The sequence below is a fragment of the Heterocephalus glaber genome, unplaced genomic scaffold (genome assembly GCF_053883595.1).
Source record: "Heterocephalus glaber isolate CG9 unplaced genomic scaffold, H.glaber_assembly_v1.0 deba00001504, whole genome shotgun sequence".
Lineage (NCBI taxonomy): Eukaryota > Metazoa > Chordata > Mammalia > Rodentia > Bathyergidae > Heterocephalus > Heterocephalus glaber.
In genome coordinates this window covers 145376-162991 of record NW_028258324.1, presented here as the reverse complement: position 1 = coordinate 162991, position 17616 = coordinate 145376, and the positions used below count along the sequence as shown (strand labels likewise).

At 39.6% G+C, this 17616-nt stretch overlaps 1 protein-coding gene across 7 annotated transcripts in view; it reads left to right on the top strand.

Moving 5' to 3' along the window:
• Positions 1-17616, top strand: part of Uso1 (USO1 vesicle transport factor) — a 93848-nt gene that overhangs the window by 46479 nt on the left and 29753 nt on the right. For all 7 annotated transcript variants that reach the window (XM_013069670.3, XM_087185996.1, XM_087185995.1 and 4 more), the window contains 6 exons: positions 3290-3390; positions 4330-4432; positions 4583-4638; positions 8498-8618; positions 12610-12788; positions 16728-16868. In XM_013069670.3, coding sequence (XP_012925124.1) covers positions 3290-3390; positions 4330-4432; positions 4583-4638; positions 8498-8618; positions 12610-12788; positions 16728-16868 — 701 coding nt within the window. The remainder of the gene's footprint in view (positions 1-3289; positions 3391-4329; positions 4433-4582; positions 4639-8497; positions 8619-12609; positions 12789-16727; positions 16869-17616) is intronic.

The window sequence follows — 17616 nt, the reverse complement described above, 5'->3', positions numbered from 1 at the left end:
TGGTCATTGGAGTAGTTCCCTACCTAGTTCAGTTCAAAACCGAGATCTAAACTGTACATGGTAAGCTACAGTACTTTACACGATATAGCGACAAAGTCAAACTATTCCACTGCTTGCTGTGTGGTTAGCTTGTGTTCAGTGAGAACGTTTCATTAAATTGCATCCCTTCAAATGCAGCACACAGGGACCCATAGTCAGAGAACAGAACACCAGTGTTGCCATGGGGTCCCACAGCATTGACCTGAGGATGGTGAACACCAGCTCTGTTTGATCTGGTGTGTGTCTGTGGGCTCGCTCTCGCTCTCGCCAGATGTCAGAGATAGGCCTCAGCACCCTTCATTTGAAAGTCCTAACTGAGGCTTATGCCTGTAAGTTAGTCCATTTGCAGTTACCTATAGAAAAGCGTTTCACACGTGAGAAAACATGGCCCAGAGCACAGTTTTTCCTTCTGTCTTCTCTCCTTTAGTAATCTTGTGCACGCTGGTGACCTCAAACACCATTTCTTTGCCTGCACTCTCACATGTTGCCAACCCAGAGCTTTACACTGAGGTACACATTTATATATTCACATATTCACATCTTACTTGATAATTTCCTCCACATGTACAGCTTTGTTGAAGTATAATTGATATAGAAAACCTGCATATATACACAATTTGATTAACTTCGGTGTGTGTATAAACATGTGCAGCCATCCCCACCACTACCACAACAGTGAACTCATCCAGGTGTCCCTGTTCTTCTTCTTTCTTGGTCCCATTCAGTCACAGATTTACTTTCTGTCACTGTGAATTAGTTTATATTCTTGTAGGATTTTATATAAATGAGATCATATATATGTGCTCTGGAGGTGGGCCTATCTTTGACTCTGTAATTTCTCTGAGTTTTATCCATGTTGTCTATCAGTGGTTCATTCCTCTTTGTATTCTTTTGTGTAGATATGTAACAAGTTTCAAATCCATTCAATTGGTAGGGATTTCAGTTATTTCTAGTTTTTGGCTACTAGATTTTGATTAGGTTCATTTTATCAATTTTCTTTTTTATAATTTAGGCTTTTGGTATCCTGTTAGACATTGGTGTACAGTTCATGTGTGAAAATATGCTTTCATTTCTCTTGAGTAAATTCCTGGGGATAGGATGATACAGTAATACAGAAAATTTGTGTTTATCATAATTGCTAACCCATTTTTAAAGCAGTTGTAATATTTTCATTCCCACCAGTAATGTGTGAGTTCCAGTTCTTCCAAATACTTCCCAGTGATTGGTGTGATCAGTTTTATTTTTAAAATTTTAGCTGTTCTAATAACTTATATAGAAATATAATTAATTCTGTATATTACCCCTTATCCTTAGTTCACTTATTAATTCTAATGTCGTTTTCTATAGATGCTGGAAGATATTCCACATATACAGATATGTCCCATGTAGATAAGACAGTTGCACTTCTTTTTCATTGTTCTCCATGACTTTTCTATATTTTCCCTGCCTTATGTCACTGATTTCGATCTTCAGGACATTGATGACTAAAACTGCCTTCTTCCTCAGCTTAAGGGGAAAACATTGAGTCTTTCACTATTAATTATAAAGCTAGCTTTGAGTCTTTTGTAGTTGGCCTTTGTCACCATGTCCTGTGACTTTATCCTTTCTATGGTGACCACTCTACTGTTTTTGACCCATCTAGTCTTCTCCACTGGCGTCTATTCCTGTATTTACCCAACTGCTTGCACAACACTTGGAATTGTGTGAGATGTCACAGACTTAACATGTTCAAAACTAAACCTGAGGTTCTTCCCATGCGCCCAGCTTCCCACTCGTTTGGTGGACAGCGTATTCCATCTCCATCAGTGGCGACCCCATCTTTCTAGTTATTCAGCTGAAACCTTGGACTCACTGTTCCTTTTCTTACCACACCTCACTGTGCAGCATGTCAGCAAATCCTTTTCTCACTGTTTTCATAAAAACCATGACCCCATTAAGCCACCTTCACCTTGCCTTGCTTGTTGCCTGCTGACCCACCTCCCAGTTTCTATCCCTGCTCTGACAATCCACGCTTAGCACAGCAAGTAGCATCATTCTTTAAAACGATTTTCTGCCTATGAGGATAGTTTTTAAATTAATTTAAAAAATTTTATTTGTACATGTTAGTATAGTTTAAGGCTTGAAAACTGAATTATTTACTGGTACAAGAGATGTTTCAGAGAAATATTACTTAGTGTTTTTGAAAGATCAACCTTCCATATCTGGTGCTTGGTGCTTAGTTTTTGATGTCTTCTTTTTTCTTTTTCTACCACCAGTGATTAGATGAGATTATCACTGTCATGGTTGATTGATGTGCTTTTTCAGGAGTCTGCTGGGTTTTCCTCCAGTTTTACATTATTTTAATATTAAATCCTCATATTTAAACAGAGCTATCTGAAGCACTATGACCTGGTCTGACCTTCCCTGCTGGGTCCCTGGCTCAGTCACCTGAGAGCAGGGTATGCTAGGTTCTGGGGCCCAGAAGCCCTGGGTTCAGTCAGCTGCCCCTGGTGTGTCTCTGCCATCTTTGAGCAGCTTCTATAATGTGCGCAGGTCTTAAGGGAGCATTTACTCTGGTCATTGTTTCTTCCATTTTTAGTGATCCTTCATGTTTTTGACAAACTATATTGAAACAATAAATAAAGACTTTTAAGGATTAAGCACATATATAAAATCTTAAAGGATAAATGAGAAATTGAAAGTTAGATTATGATTTTGTGGCCAGTTTTATAGGGTATATGTGAAGAGATACTGGAGAATCTTCAAATAATTGGTTTAATTTCATAATTAAATTATTTGACAGTAACAGCAACAACTATATATGTTTAACAGTGTTTAGGGGGCAGAAGGTGTGAGATGTGATTTATGTACAATAAACTCTGCACTTTGAAGTTGTGTATCTTCTGAGTTTGGACAAAAGATGTGTTTGGTGTAACCATGGCCACCTTCAAGGTAGAATGTTTCTATCACCCAGATGGTTCTCTTTCCCCCATAGAAGCTTAGCCTAGCATTGTTAAGAAAATGTGAATATTTACATGTCCTTGGAAATCATATTTAAACATTCAAAGAATAAAAACATAATTGAAATGGCTTTGAAGGTTATTTGAAGAATATAACATTCATAATTATGAGAGTGCTACCAGCTACACTATCCCAGTGTGGAATTGTTCAGATATCAGGAAAATTATCATTTCTGCTTAACTCTCCAATAAAAGGGTACTTTAAAATAACACAGCATCATGTTGAAATATTTTATTTTTGAATATTACAGAAGAAAATTCCACAAGACAGAATGAGGATTTGGGAAGCCAGTTTACAGAAATTTTCATTAAGCAGCAAGAAAATGTCACTCTCCTGTTGTCTTTATTGGAGGTAAATAGGGAAGCTTGATATTTTTGTTATCTTAATGAGCTTCTTTTGTTGTCTTCTGGGATGTTCTTGGGGGAGCAACACATATGTGGTATGATCAAAAATATGGTGAATGTTTAAATTTCTAAATTTATTACAGTAAAAAGCAAATTGCAATTAATCTGCCTCTAAATACTCCCCCTTGCTTCAAGCACACTTATTCCATCAATCTTGCCACTTTCTGAAGCAGTTCTGGAAGTCCTCTTCTGTGTCTTTAGTTGTGCTGTCCTGGTTGCCCTCTTGATGTCCTGAATTGATTCAAAATGTTTGCCTTTCATGGTCATTTTGATTTGGGGGAAGAGCCAGAAATTAAATGGCACCTGATCTGGCATATAAGATGAATGAGGACACTGTCTTGTTTTTATGAGCTTTCCTTTCCATTGGATGGCACCCAGCAGCAGCATTCACCATATTTTTTATCACAAAGACATGAAAGAGGACTTCTACAGCTGTTTCAGACAGTGGCAAGAATGATGAGGTGTTTTTAAAGCAAGGGGGGAATTTTGAGACAATGAATGACAATTGTCTTTTACTGTGATAAATTTTTTATTTAAAACTATATGGTATATTTCTATCACTTAAATATGCCTTTAGAAGTAGTGAAATTTGTGGTATCATAACTTCTACAAGTACACACAAGAGGCTCATATGCATGTTTCAAGAAATAATCTGTTAAAATTAGCTATCTTATTTCTATTTTGCAAAATACTATTTTATCCTATCATTAATATTTTAGTTTAATTTTACTATTTTTACTGCTTTTTATTTCTTAAATTACTTTTTAAAAGCTTGCTAAACTTCCATTTTTTACTTCTACTTTCTGGTACCACTATTAGTTGAAAGAATGTTTTTCTTGAAAATGTGCATTATAAATGTTAAATATTTTAAATTCTTATATTGTAGGAGTTTGATTTCCATGTTCGCTGGCCTGGTGTGAAGCTTCTGACTTCTCTCTTAAAACAGCTAGGTCCTCAAGTGCAACAGATTATTTTAGTCAGTCCCATGGGTAAGTGATTTATCTCCATTTTGTAATCTTGATTTAAAAATAAGAGCTGTTTGCTAGAAAAAGTGACTGAATTTGTGTTCTAATAAGCTGTAATTTGAATCACTGTATTTTTTGATCTGCCAGTATTTTTCTCATGGTTGTCTATTCTAGGTGTTTCAAGATTGATGGACGTACTAGCAGATTCCAGGGAAGTTATACGCAATGATGTAAGTTACATTAGAAGCTCCAAAAATATGCAGCTTTTTTTTCTCTCTCTCTTTGTAGATAGAATTATTGTTGACCCTTATCATGACTCAGAAGAAGTTAGATTTGGAAAGTTGAGTAATGCTCAGTCTTTTAGACCTTGTTAGGTTATATACAAGGCCACACTATTTCTTTGTTTTCTGTCTACCCAGTATTTTAGGTTAGACAAATCATTTTGCTATTGAAATTTATTACCCATAGTCAGGTGAGTGACACATGCATGTAATCTCAGTACTCTGAGCATCACAAGTTCAGGCCCAGCCTGGAAATGTAATGATTTAGCAAGACCCTGTCTCAGAATATAAAAACATGCCAGGGATATAGTTCAGTGAAAAGGCCCTGGAGTCAATCCTCAGTACCATAAAGAAGAACTCTTCCTCCTGCAAGTTTAGGCTTTCTTACCCCTCTTCTGAAAGGTTGTATTAACACAGACCTCTACCTCCAGAATTCCCTTTTCTTTCTAGAGAGCAGAGGATACCTTCCCAGACCCTGAATGTTTGTGTAACTTCACAAAGCAGTGCCACAAAAGATTTCCAAGAATTTTCTTTAGTAATCTCTGTTTGACTACAGAGCATGATGTGCTCTGGAGTTATTTTCCATTCTTATGTATTTTAGTATTTGCATATAGGTTTGAATATTTTTTATTATTACTATTTTGGTTGCTGAGTATCCAACCCATGTCCTTGTACATGCAAGGCAAGTGCTCCACCACTGAACTAAACACCTGGCCCGAAGTTTGAGTAGTTCATGTTGATGTCGTATGCCGTACTTTGTTGCTTGACCTGCTTTCTCTGTTGTTATCTACAGTTGGTCAAAACTCAGTCATACTGAGGCTGAGAGTGTGGCTCAGCCTGACCTAGCATGAACAGAGCCCTGGGTTCAATCCCCAGGACCAGAGAAAAACCAAAAACTCTCTGTATTCTTTAGATAGCAGGTGGGAAAATCTTCTTACAATTGATGCTGGAGCTAAAGCAGTGATGGCGAACCTTTTAGAGCTTTCAGTGATACAAATAGCCTGTGTGGCACATGTGCCATAGGTTCGTCACCACTGAGCTAAAGTCATGTGAAGCCAATTCAGTCTCCATGTCTACAGTGAAACCCCAGGGCCACTGAACCTGAATGACTTGTTCTTGTACTTGTGCTTCATGTACTTGTGCTTCCAGGCCCTGCCCCACTCTGCAGTTGTATTGAAAGTCATTTCGTTGCTTTTAGCCTTATAACTGGTTAGTAACAAAGCAAAACAAAAGTATTAACTTCTGCTTCATGTGGAGAATTTTTTAACATATAAAATTTTATGATGTATGTATCAATGTAATATTATAGATGCTCAGGTTATATAGTAAATATAGCTCATGAGAAAGACTTTGCTTTTGGTGGTGGTGATACTGGGAATTGAGCCCAGGGCCTTCATGCTGATCTGTATCCCCAGTCCATTTTTATATTTTATTTTGAGACATGGTCTCTGTGTTAGTTACTTTTCTCGCATTGCTGAGACAAAATACCCAACATCCAAAGTTAGAGGGGAAGGGGTTTATTTGGCTTACAGTTCGTAGAGGTTTCAGTCCATAATCAGCCAACTCCAAGGCAGGGATGACAAACAGGCATCACAGAGGAGAGACAACATGGTGTGCACAAGGTAGCAAAGGCAAGAAGGGGCCTTCACCGAGTCTTTCTGCCTTTTTTATTGCAACTGGAATTAGGGCAGTGCTAAATCACTCACTCATGTGTAGTGGTTTAGTAATCACACCCTTAATCCTAGCATCACACAATCCAGATTCAGCTACCTCTCACCTAATGAGGCTTTGGGGAGACATTCAGACCCAAACCATAACACTCTCACTAATTCACTTAGGTGCCCAGGCTAGACTCAAACTTGTGTTCCTTCTACTTCAGCCTCTCAGAGTACTAGGAATACAGTACTCTGTATGCACCACCAAGCCTGGGCATTTTTTATTCTTTCATATTTAAATGTTATAAGAATTGCCTTTGTGGGAGGATGTTGAGACAGGGTCTCACTTTGTAATCCAGGCTGGGCTTGAACTTGCTCTATAGCCCAGGCTGGCCTTGAATTTGCAGTTTTTCTGCGTCAGCCTCTTAAGTGCTGGGATTATAAGCATGCACCACCACACTTGGAAAGAATTATCTTATTATGAACATCCATCTGTTAGGAATTTGCAGTATCATGCTTTAATTAATAGTATTACTGTTTATTTTACTTTTCAGATTTTTTTTTTTTTTTGATGGTGATGGGAGCCAAATTCAGGGTCTTACATGCAAGGCAAGCCTGCTAGCACTGAGTTCCATCTCTAATCCCATCCTCTTATTTATATACTTATATATGTATAAAAACTGCATTATCTACTATTTTCATTTGACTTTCCTCTCTTTTCTTTGTGTTCATAACCCTTTTTCCTCAGTTTTTGGGACAAATAAAATGATTGTTTATACATGTTGACTCCCATTAGTTTTATAATTAGGAGTTGAGTTTTGTTTTGTTAATGTCTAGATTTTTGTTTTTCATGTTTTATAGCCGTACTTTCTATGGTTTCAATAAATCCTTTCCAGAGGATAAAGGGGAAAGAAACTAACATGTATTTAGAATCCAGAATGTAGTAGGTTCTGTGGAATTCATTTTACCTCTTAGTCTTTAAGAACCCCGTGAATTACTGTCATTGCCTGTTTTACACACAAGTGTACTGAGAGTCAGTATTTCTGCAATTTGCTTGAAGTTACACAACAAATAAGAAGGGCAGTGAGCCTTCAGACCCATTTCACCAACCTCAGAGCCCCACCACTGTTCTCCACTGTCTCCGCCTGCCTTTGTCAGCAGTTTAACTCAGGCTGGCAGCATAGGGCAGGAGTCTGGCTCTGCAGGTCCCCACTTGCCTTTGCCCCTGGTCTCAGTGTGCAGACCTGACGGGCAGAAAGGTGAGCAGAGCAGCCTCGAGGCTGGGCCATCTGTACCCCATGTGAATGCCCCTTCTTTCAGTACAGCCACTGGCAGTGGTTTGCTCCATGGGACCTTTGAACTGACTGTTCACCATTCTTCTTCTTCTAAAGTAATATTTGTGCTTATTTTCATAAAGTGCTTGCTGTCTCTTTGACCATTATGGATACTTATGGCTCATCAGTACCTGTTGTTTTTACTGAAATAAGCAGAAATGAGTAATAAGCAGAAAAGTGATTTTTCTAGAATGATAAAGAAGTAACAGAATAAACTAAACTCAGCTTAACCAAAGTTGAGAAAACTTAAAAGTCAGAAGTAGTGACTGCTGGGAACTGTTCTGTGCTGGACATCACATTCAACAAGTGTGAATTTCCATCTTTCATCTTTTGACTTAGAAGCAAGTTTTGCAATTGGGGGCCAAATGTTTACAAGAATTCCTGACTTTTTCTGCCAGAATGTGGCCATGTTCTTAATGTTGAGCAGCATGTACAGTACCATTCCTCGGAAAGATCTAATCCAACTCCACTCACAGCACAGTGAGTGCTGTGTGGTGATGGAGGAATATGGGAGAATTGGGTGTTTACATACTGGCAAAGCACTGTGCCTTTGAGATTTATAACCTTGGGGAGGTAAAGTGCTTAACTTCTCTGTCCTTGTTTTCCTTGTTGAACTTAATGAAATTTCTGCCAGTTTTAAACTTCTGTGATTTTTATATTAATTTAAGATGTCTTATAATTTTTTTTTTTTTTTTTTGGTACCGGGGATCGAACTCGGGTCCTTGCGCTTGCGCAGCAGGCAGCGAAACCACTGAGCTAAATCCCCAGCCCTCTTATAAATTTTTTACCCCATTGAACATTGGCTTTCTTCTCCCTTAGGGCGTCTTACTACTTCAGGCACTAACAAGAAGCAATGGTGCAATTCAGAAAATTGTTGCCTTTGAAAATGCTTTTGAGAGACTTCTGGACATTATCACAGAGGAGGGGAGCAGTGATGGAGGTAGTGTGGGAAGAGACTGCTTTTGTGCTTATGGAATCTGGGGCAAACACATGAAGGGTGAAACCATGTCTCACTGTGGTGTGTTAACGGTGGATTTCATCTTCCTTTCTCCTTCCATTTGATGTTCCTTAGGCTTCTGTAGTGTAGGTTGGCGTCTTTCATCATTTCTGGAAAACCCTATGTCTACCTCTTCAAGTCCTGCTGTGCCACGTTTTCTCTCTGTCTAAAGTGTGGGAGAAGGCACAGGTCCCTTTCCAGATTGGTGGTAGAGGTTGAGTTGATGAGTCATGTGGTGAGTGTGATGGAGGAGGACACAGCTTAGCACTAATGGAGAAGGTTGGATGTTGCCTTTTGGAGAACATGGACGTGAGTTCCCTGCTTACTGAGGAAGACTTCAGTGAGGGGGAGTCTGTAGAGCTCGTCCACCAGGATTCACAGCAGTGCTCCTGCCTGGTCAGGACAACTGGGACAGTGCACCCTAGCTGCCTCGGTAGAGATAGCAGAGAAAGTCAGTGTTTTACAGGGCTCACACTTTTCCAGGAAGGTTTTATGAAATGACAGTGAAACAGAGGAACTTAGCAGATTGTCTGTAGAGTGGGAGAAATGAAGATAATGTATAATCTAAGCTAGGCAGGGAAGGAAGTAAAGATAGAAAGGAGTTGTTTTAAAAGAGAAAAAGGCATTTGATGGGTTGAAAGTCTCAGGTAAGCTTTAGAACAAATAAGCTGAGTGCTTTAGCCAGAAAGATAGGAGGCTTTGGTAAAAGGACCAGAATTGTCACTTGAAGGGAGGCCATAGAACTAGGAGGTCCAGGTGTCATTTGGGTTGTAGTTGACATTAAAATCATTAAAAGTAATAGCAGAACTTAGAGAAAGGAGACTTTGAGCAAGATGGCAATGATGTTTTCAGTGAACGCAGGGTGGTAACCACAGATTTGTTATGTGACCGCAATGGTTACAAAAGCCAGGAACTCTGAGCCTCCAGGAAATGAGTTTGTTAGAAGCAGGTAGAGGAAAGCACCTGGCTGGAAGATCAGAGACTGTATCCCAGCTCTGAGGCTCAAGCAGCTGAGAGTGAGCTGTCCTTATGTGAGACCCTCACAGGATGATGCAGGTGGATAAAGAAAAGGAAGTCATTGAAGGCACAGCAGATTTTCTTAACCAGCATTTGAGGTTTTCAGGCAGCATCCTGAAAGATTTTGAAAGGTGATTAAATGGAGGAGACCAGACACAGTGAAAATGGGAAAACATGGATGGTAAGAGGGGTGAACATTTTGGGAGGTGATTGAGGAAAATGGGTTTTTCAGCAGTGTGGAATTAGCTGAATTCAGGATAGTTATGACAGATAGCAATGGTTCTTTGTAACTGACGGTGACCTTCAAGGCTTTGGAAATTGCTCTGGGTACACTGGAGGAAAGGCCTGCAGTTGGAGGGTGGGCTTTAGTGCAGAGCACATGTCATGAAGACAAGGCAAATACAGTGGCTCCTCCTATGAGGTGAAGAGTCTTGGATGAGACCTCTCATCCGGAGACCAGAAATGGCCAAATCAGAGACTCCTAAAAAGTATGAAAATGTGCACCTTAAACATTAAGTTAAATTAATAAAATAAAAGTGTGCATTTTATGTACTAATTTTGAGTCAGGGTCCAGACTTTTTCTGAGTATATAAGTCTGCTGCTTCAAGACCTCATCTTCTCTATACTCATTACCCCTGTATTTATCCTGTAAGATTTTCATTTTGGGCTCTTTTATAATTCTTCCCTGTCTTTCAGACTTGTATTATCTGTACTTCACTAGACACTTGTTTTTAATGATTTACTTCCTTGAGTTTTGCCAAGGATTTATATTTAGTTTTCATGAAAATAACCTCTGTTTTCACATTTACACATCGCCAGTTTATGTAACATTTCATTGGTAACCAGTGAACTAGCACAGTGAATTTGTGAACAAAAACAACTAACTCAGATACAATGCCAAGGCATGATCCTTGAAAAAAAATTGGTAAATTTTTAAATCTTTAAATTAAAACTTAAAATTCATAAAAATTGAAAACTTTTGCTCTGCCAAAGACTTTATTAAGAAAACAAAGACAGACCACAGACTGGGAGAAAATATTTGCAAAAACATATGTCTGAAAAAAGACTTTAAATCAAATATACCAAGAACTCTTAAAATTTAACAATAAAAAAACAAGCCAATTAAAAATACGCAAAAAGTCTGAACACATTCCACACCAAAGAAGATATACAGAAGGCAAGTACACACTTGAGACCATATGTCTTAGGGAACTCATTAAAACAGTAAGACATCACCACTTATCTGTTATAATGGTGAAAATCAAGAATACAGGTGCTGCCACCAAGTGCTGGTGAGGATATGGATGAACAGAAACTCAAGTCATTGCTAGTGGGGTGTGAAATGGTAAGAAACCCACTTTGGAACACAGCATGGCAATTTCTTACAAAGCTAAATGTGCCATTACCATTTGATCCAGTAGTCCTTGATATTTACCCAAATTAGTTTAAAACTTACATCCACACAAAAACCTGCACATGAATGTTTATTAATTGCCCAAACTGGGAAGCAACCAAGATGTCCTTCAGTATTTGAATGGATAAACTATAGTAATCCTTACAGTGGGATATTCACAATAAAAAGAAGAGCTACAGAGGCTGGGGATTTAGCTCAGTGGCATTGCACATGCCTCACAAGTGCAAGGTCCTAAGTTCGATCCCCGGTACCAAAAAAAAAATGTTACAAACCACAAAAAGATATAAAGGAAACTTTAACACATATTACTAAGTAATTCCAACTATATAACATTCTGGAAAAGGCAAAACTATAGACACAGTAGGATTGTTGGTGACCAGGGATTCAGGGGTAGGGAGAGGAGGAATGAGTAGGTGAAACATAGGACATTTTAAAGCAGAGAAACTATTCTGTATGATTCTGCAATGACAGATGCTGAAGATTATATATTTGTTAAAACCCATAGAACTTACTAGAACTGCAGAGGATTCACAAGGGCAAACCTTAATGCAAACTATGGACTTGAGTCAGAGTATTGATATTTGTTCACCAGTTGAAACAAATGTACCACACTAATAGTGTAAGCTGTTCATAAAAGGGAAAATAGGAGGGGGAGAATATATAGAAACTTTATTTATACTCAGTTCTCTGCAACTAAAAAATAGTTTATTTTTTAAAGTAATTGATTGCTATAGACAGGCATGCCAACCAGAAGGGACCAGAGTGTGGGTACAGGAGGGGCTTAGCAGTTCAGCTTGCTATGTGAAGAAAGGGGAAATCCCTGGTGTGTCCAGCGCTCAGCTGGAAAGTGTGCAGTGTGGGTGGAGCTGCCCTTAAGTCAGGAGCGTTGTCAGCAGAGAAGCAGAAAGGGTTCAACAGTGGAGGATGGGAACCATGAAAAGGAGCCCAGAGATAGAAGAAAAATGAGGAGAGAGCCATGCTTTAGAAACAAAGGGAAGGAGGTCTCAAGAGATAGACAACAGTGGCTGGTGCTTCTTAGAAATCATGTAAGATAGGAGAGATTCATTCAGTGAATGAATCTGACATTCTGTCTATGCCAATAAGATAGAGGAAGTAGGTGTCCACATTATCCTATGCTCATGAGTTACAGTCTTTGCAGACACACGCTACCTGTTAATGAAAAGAACAACTTCAGGACAAGCATGGAGTAGGGGACCCTAACTTAATCGTGGGTCATGATAATTATTCCTGAAAAATGATCTTTAATCTTGCATTTGAATGAAAGATGTGAGTTGCTGTGGTGAGTGGGTGGTTATACTAAGAAGTCAAGATAGAGCAGACAGGTGGTGGCCTTCATGCTTGGGAGTCTGATCTGGCATTTGCCCTGTCCCCCAATAGGTGCTAAGTGTGGAAATGCAGTACAGTTTTCTTCCAGAGTTTGGGGTTGAATTTTCCTTCAGCTTTTATCAGACTTAACACTGCATTTTATATTCTCTTCCCCAGGCATAGTAGTCGAAGATTGTTTGATTTTACTCCAAAACTTGTTAAAAAACAACAATTCCAATCAAAATTTTTTTAAAGAAGGCTCATATATTCAACGCATGAAGCCTTGGTTTGAAGTTAGAGATGAGAATTCTGGCTGGTCTGCGCAGAAAGTGACCAGTCTACATCTAATGTTGCAGGTAAGTCGTGTACTCTCCTTAGACATAAACATGGTAAGAATCTTCCCATGATGATTCTTTCAAACAGAAAATTGGTTGCAACTGACAAATCTTAGATACTCTGTTTCAGGCGGGCTTTAAAAAAACCTATCAATAGGGCTGGAGATTTAGCTCAGTGGTTTGCCACCTGCCTCGCAAGTGGAATGTGCCAAGTTTGATCCCTGGTACCAAAACCAAAGAAACAAAAAAACCTATCAGTACGGAAATTTACAGTTATATTCACAGAGAGAGAGATCCCCTGCCTTCAACCCCAGCTTTGGTATTAATATCTCACAATTTTGTTTCATTTTTTATTCCTCTGTCTCCTCCTCCTGTGTTATTTTAAATCAAATCCAGATACATAGATTCCTCATGGGTTTTACATTAGAGAAAAAGTTCAAGTTTGTTTGAGTTTTTAAAATCTGCTTTCTAAAGATTAATAGTCTAAACTTTAAGAGTAATCCAAATTAAACCAGTAAGTTAGCTGTGCTTTTATTTAAGCTCCACAAGAAAGCTTGGTGAGGATAGATAGTGGAAGTGAGGGCAAGAGGAGCCCAAATAAGAAAAGTTTGAAGTTCTTAGACTTACTTTACTGGCTCATTTAGTGAACCTCCTTTTCTAAATCCTTAAATTTCTGCCAGCCTCCTCATATGTGAACCCCTAGTACTTCTTGAATCTCGAGTGTCTCTGGATTGTGTCCCTCAGGCTAGATGGTGAGCTCAATAGTACCAAACAGCTGTTGTCCATGTCTTGCAGCTGCCCCACAGGGCTTGCTGCTAGGAGGGTATCCATGTTGCTCTCAGGAGAACAGATGGAGTCCTCTTTCCCTTCCAGAGCTTCCTGGCTTGGTTTAGGAATCCTGTCATTACTCCATTTGGAATATGCCTGCAGGCTATTGTAGAAGTATTTTAGCAGAGAGAGTCACAAAGTCAGTTCTGTTTATACTCCCAACTTCATCCTTTCTGTTTCTACCTCAGTATCACACATTTCAAGAATTTATTGTTTTTGTTTTAGAACCAGTGTCACCAGATGATAAATATGATAATCTCTGTTCAACACTACTTTCTTAGTAAAGGACATTTCTCTAGAAAAGTAATTTTTAAAATGTGTTTAGAGTAAAAGGATTTGTCTGGTTCTTGCCAGACAGTGAGAATTTAAATTCTCCCTATATTAGGAACTTGGTCCTGTTTTGTGGTTTGCAGTGCGATGTAAAGAAGTATTTTGAAGAAAGTGTCATTGTTTAAAAGGTAAATGCTTAGATATTTTACAAAAAAATTAATAGAGTATAGCATATACCGGAAAATACAGTATTCCAGTTATTTATATAATGAGTTGGTTCCTTATTTTTTACTTTGAAAAAGTGAATAACCTGTGCTTCCCATGGTGGTAGCCACCAGAAACCCCAGCCTACATTAAGGAGGCCAAGTGATGGAGGTGCCCGTCAGCTAGGAGTCCAGACCTACGTGGGCAACACTGTAAGACCTGGTCTCAAAAAAAAGTGTACACACTACCTGTCTTAGTTACTATAGTGCTGCTGAGACACAATGCCTAACACCCACAACTTAGAGGAGGAAAGGTCTATCTAGCTCACAGTTTGTAGAGATTTCAGTTAATAGTAGACTGGCTCCAAGGTAGGGTGGCATGGGAGAGGGACCTGGTGGAGGAGAGACAGCTCATGGCATGGCAGGCAGGAAGCAGTGGGATCAAGGGAGCAGGAAGGATATCACACACACACACACACACACACACACACACGCACACATGCACACACCTGCAGGCCATGTGACCCACCTCTTCCCACCAGGCTCACCTTCCAGCATCATACCCAGCTATAAAGCCATCAGTGGACGAATGCCATATCACATACCTGTGATTCAGGCACCTCCCAAAAGCCCCACCCATGAGTACATGAGGCTTTTGAGGGGACATCTAGATATAAACCATAACATTAACTTTGCCAAGGTTTTAAAGCTTCCCTCTCTTTGTGGCACACTACTTGGGAGGCTCAAGCAGGAGGATAGCAAGTTGCAGTCCAGCCTGAGCACCTTAGCAAGGTCCTGTCTCAAATTAAAAAATAAAAAGAGCAGAGGATGTAGCTTAGTGCAGAAACCCTGGGTTCAATCCCCAGTACTGCAACAATAAACCACTTTCCTCTTACACTAGTAGAGATCATAGCCCTCAAAGCCAGGGAGTGGAGATGGACTCAGTCTGAGTAGCTGATGTGTTCATGACTTCAGAGGCCCAGGTTGTCCTGTGAACACACCATTTGAATGTTCTGTCTTTGTGGCTCTGTTTGGGTGGCTGGAACTCCAGGGCCTCTGATACACTGAAGGAAATGCATCAGCATTTTCCTGCTGGTCACATGCATCCTGTTTGGAATTATGCATCGTCCTAATTATAATCCCAGCTGAATTCCAAGCCATTGAAAATTGATCTAAGGTTTGGTTTGTTTTGGTTTTCTTCTTTTTTATTTTGAGACAGGATCTCACTAAGTCACCAAGTTGCCCAGTCTGGGCTCAAACTTGAAATCCTCCTGGCTCAGCCTCCCAGTTAGCTAGGATTATAGGCATATGCCACCATACCCAACTCTGGTATTTGCTTACTAAGAAGAGGGAAATTAAAAAAAGAAACAAAGTCTAACTAATCAAAATATTCTCTTTGAGAATATTTGTTAAGCCAGGCATATAAACATCTAATCTCTTTCTTCATTACTCACTGATTTAACCAGTGTTTGAGGTTGTTCCCAAATTCTGTCAATTCCTTGACTCCTTTTATTCTCCTACATTAAAATCTTTTCAGGCCCATTTTATTTTATTTTTTAAAATTAATTTTATTGGTACATTTTAGGCATACAATATAATGACATTTATCATTGGAAATTTACACCTTTACATAATCTCCCTTGGTTCTTATTTTTCCCCCTTCCCCTGCCCTCCCTTCAACCCCTCCATCCCTCCCTATTTACAAAGACTTTGTTTCCATTTTTTCATTTTCTCATATTAATTCCATCCCATTTTATTTTTTAATGTTTACCTCCCCCGTAAAAAGTCTTCTTAGTGAAGACTTGGTCCCTGTGGCATGCACCCTCTGTAGTAATGTAGTGGTTGTAATCTGCTCATTTTGACATCTCTCCTGTAAAATGCCGGGTAACAGTATTATCAGAAATCTCTCATTTGGTCTTGATATAAAAGATTTTGTTATGTGTATACACAGAGTTCAAATTTTTTTTTTTTTTTTTGGTACCAGGGATCGAACTCGGGACCATGCGCTTGTGAGGCAGGCGGCGGAACCACTGAGCTAAATCCCCAGCTCTCATAGTTCTAATTTTAAAGTGCAAAATACATAGAAAATTATTTTGGATATGTAACTGCCTAAATAATTGCTTGGTCTGACTTTTTTATGTTTCTGAAATTTAATGCTGAGGTTCAGAGGAATTGTAGAATTCTAGGAATTTAATGAGCACTAGCAATTAACGAGGCCAGCCCCTCACCTAATGCACAAGTCTTCTACTGTGTCTCCAGATGTGAGTTTTTGTCTCTGTGGATATTTCAAGCTTAAGGGAGGTTTATTGTACTATTCTTAGACTTGCTGTACTAATTAGGTAGTTCATCCTTGCTTCAGTAAGTCTGCCACCCTATAAGGAATCATTTTTCATTATTGAATGTATGCTGTGTCATAAATACTGTACTTGTGGGTTGGGATGCAAGCCTGACTAGGGCAGTTGGTGCTGTAGGAGAGAATAGCTTGATGTGGTGTGTACTGGTCCAGCATGGTTGCCATGGCAGCATGAAGGGAGTGCACCTAGGTCTGGCTGAGCAGGTGGGGAATGCATCCTACAGATTCTGTTGTTCACCCGTACCAGATTTGTCTCCACTGTCTCTGGATCTTTAAAAGACAAATTGTATTTTCTCTCTTTTGCAGCTTGTGCGAGTTCTGGTGTCTCCCACCAACCCCCCCGGGGCCACCAGCAGCTGCCAGAAGGCCATGTTCCAGTGTGGCTTGCTGCAGCAGCTGTGTACCATTCTGATGGCCACTGGTGTTCCTGCTGACATTCTGACTGAGGTGAGGAACAGCAACAATGGCTAGCCATTTTGTGTGTTAGGTTATGTGCTCATCTCCCTGAATGTAACGGAGACAGTATTGCTTCCAAGAGGTGTCCTCCTGTGGGCTTTAGAGTACAATAGCCAGTGTCAGAGCCTAGCTAGTAGATCCGTGTAGAAAGATTTCTTGTTGATTCTGTTGTATATATGTCCTAGGTGTGCTCAGTATGACTTAGGTTTTCATAGTTAGAGGGAAAGTTTATTTACATTTTTGTCTCAACATATGCACATTAAAAGTGCAAATAATAAAGTTTTGTAGCCAAAACAGCTGTCTTGGGCCACACTGCTCCCTGTGCAGGACAGTCTCACTCTCCTCACTCCTGTCACTCCCATCACGAGCTAGAACTTACACTTAAGTTATAGTCACAGTGTGTTGTGTTAACACCATGCTAACACTGTTTCTGCTGAGCTAAGTAGAGCCCTGTGTCTATGGGGGTGGAGTGGGTATTTCTTTCTCTTCTATGTATTATACTTGTATTCTTTCATTCTGCCAGCCTTTTGTGTATCTGTAGATATAATTGTCTCCTTACACGTCCTTTCCCGCTCACCTCTGGAAACCCTGTGCTCCTGCCCCAGGCTGAGCTTTATCCTCAGTTCCTTTTCTGTCTCTCTCAGTGTGGCCTCCTTGGTTATCTGGATCTTGTATCACCCCCCTACACACACATACACACACAACTTCCTTCCTTGTCTTATTGAAGTATTTTCTGACT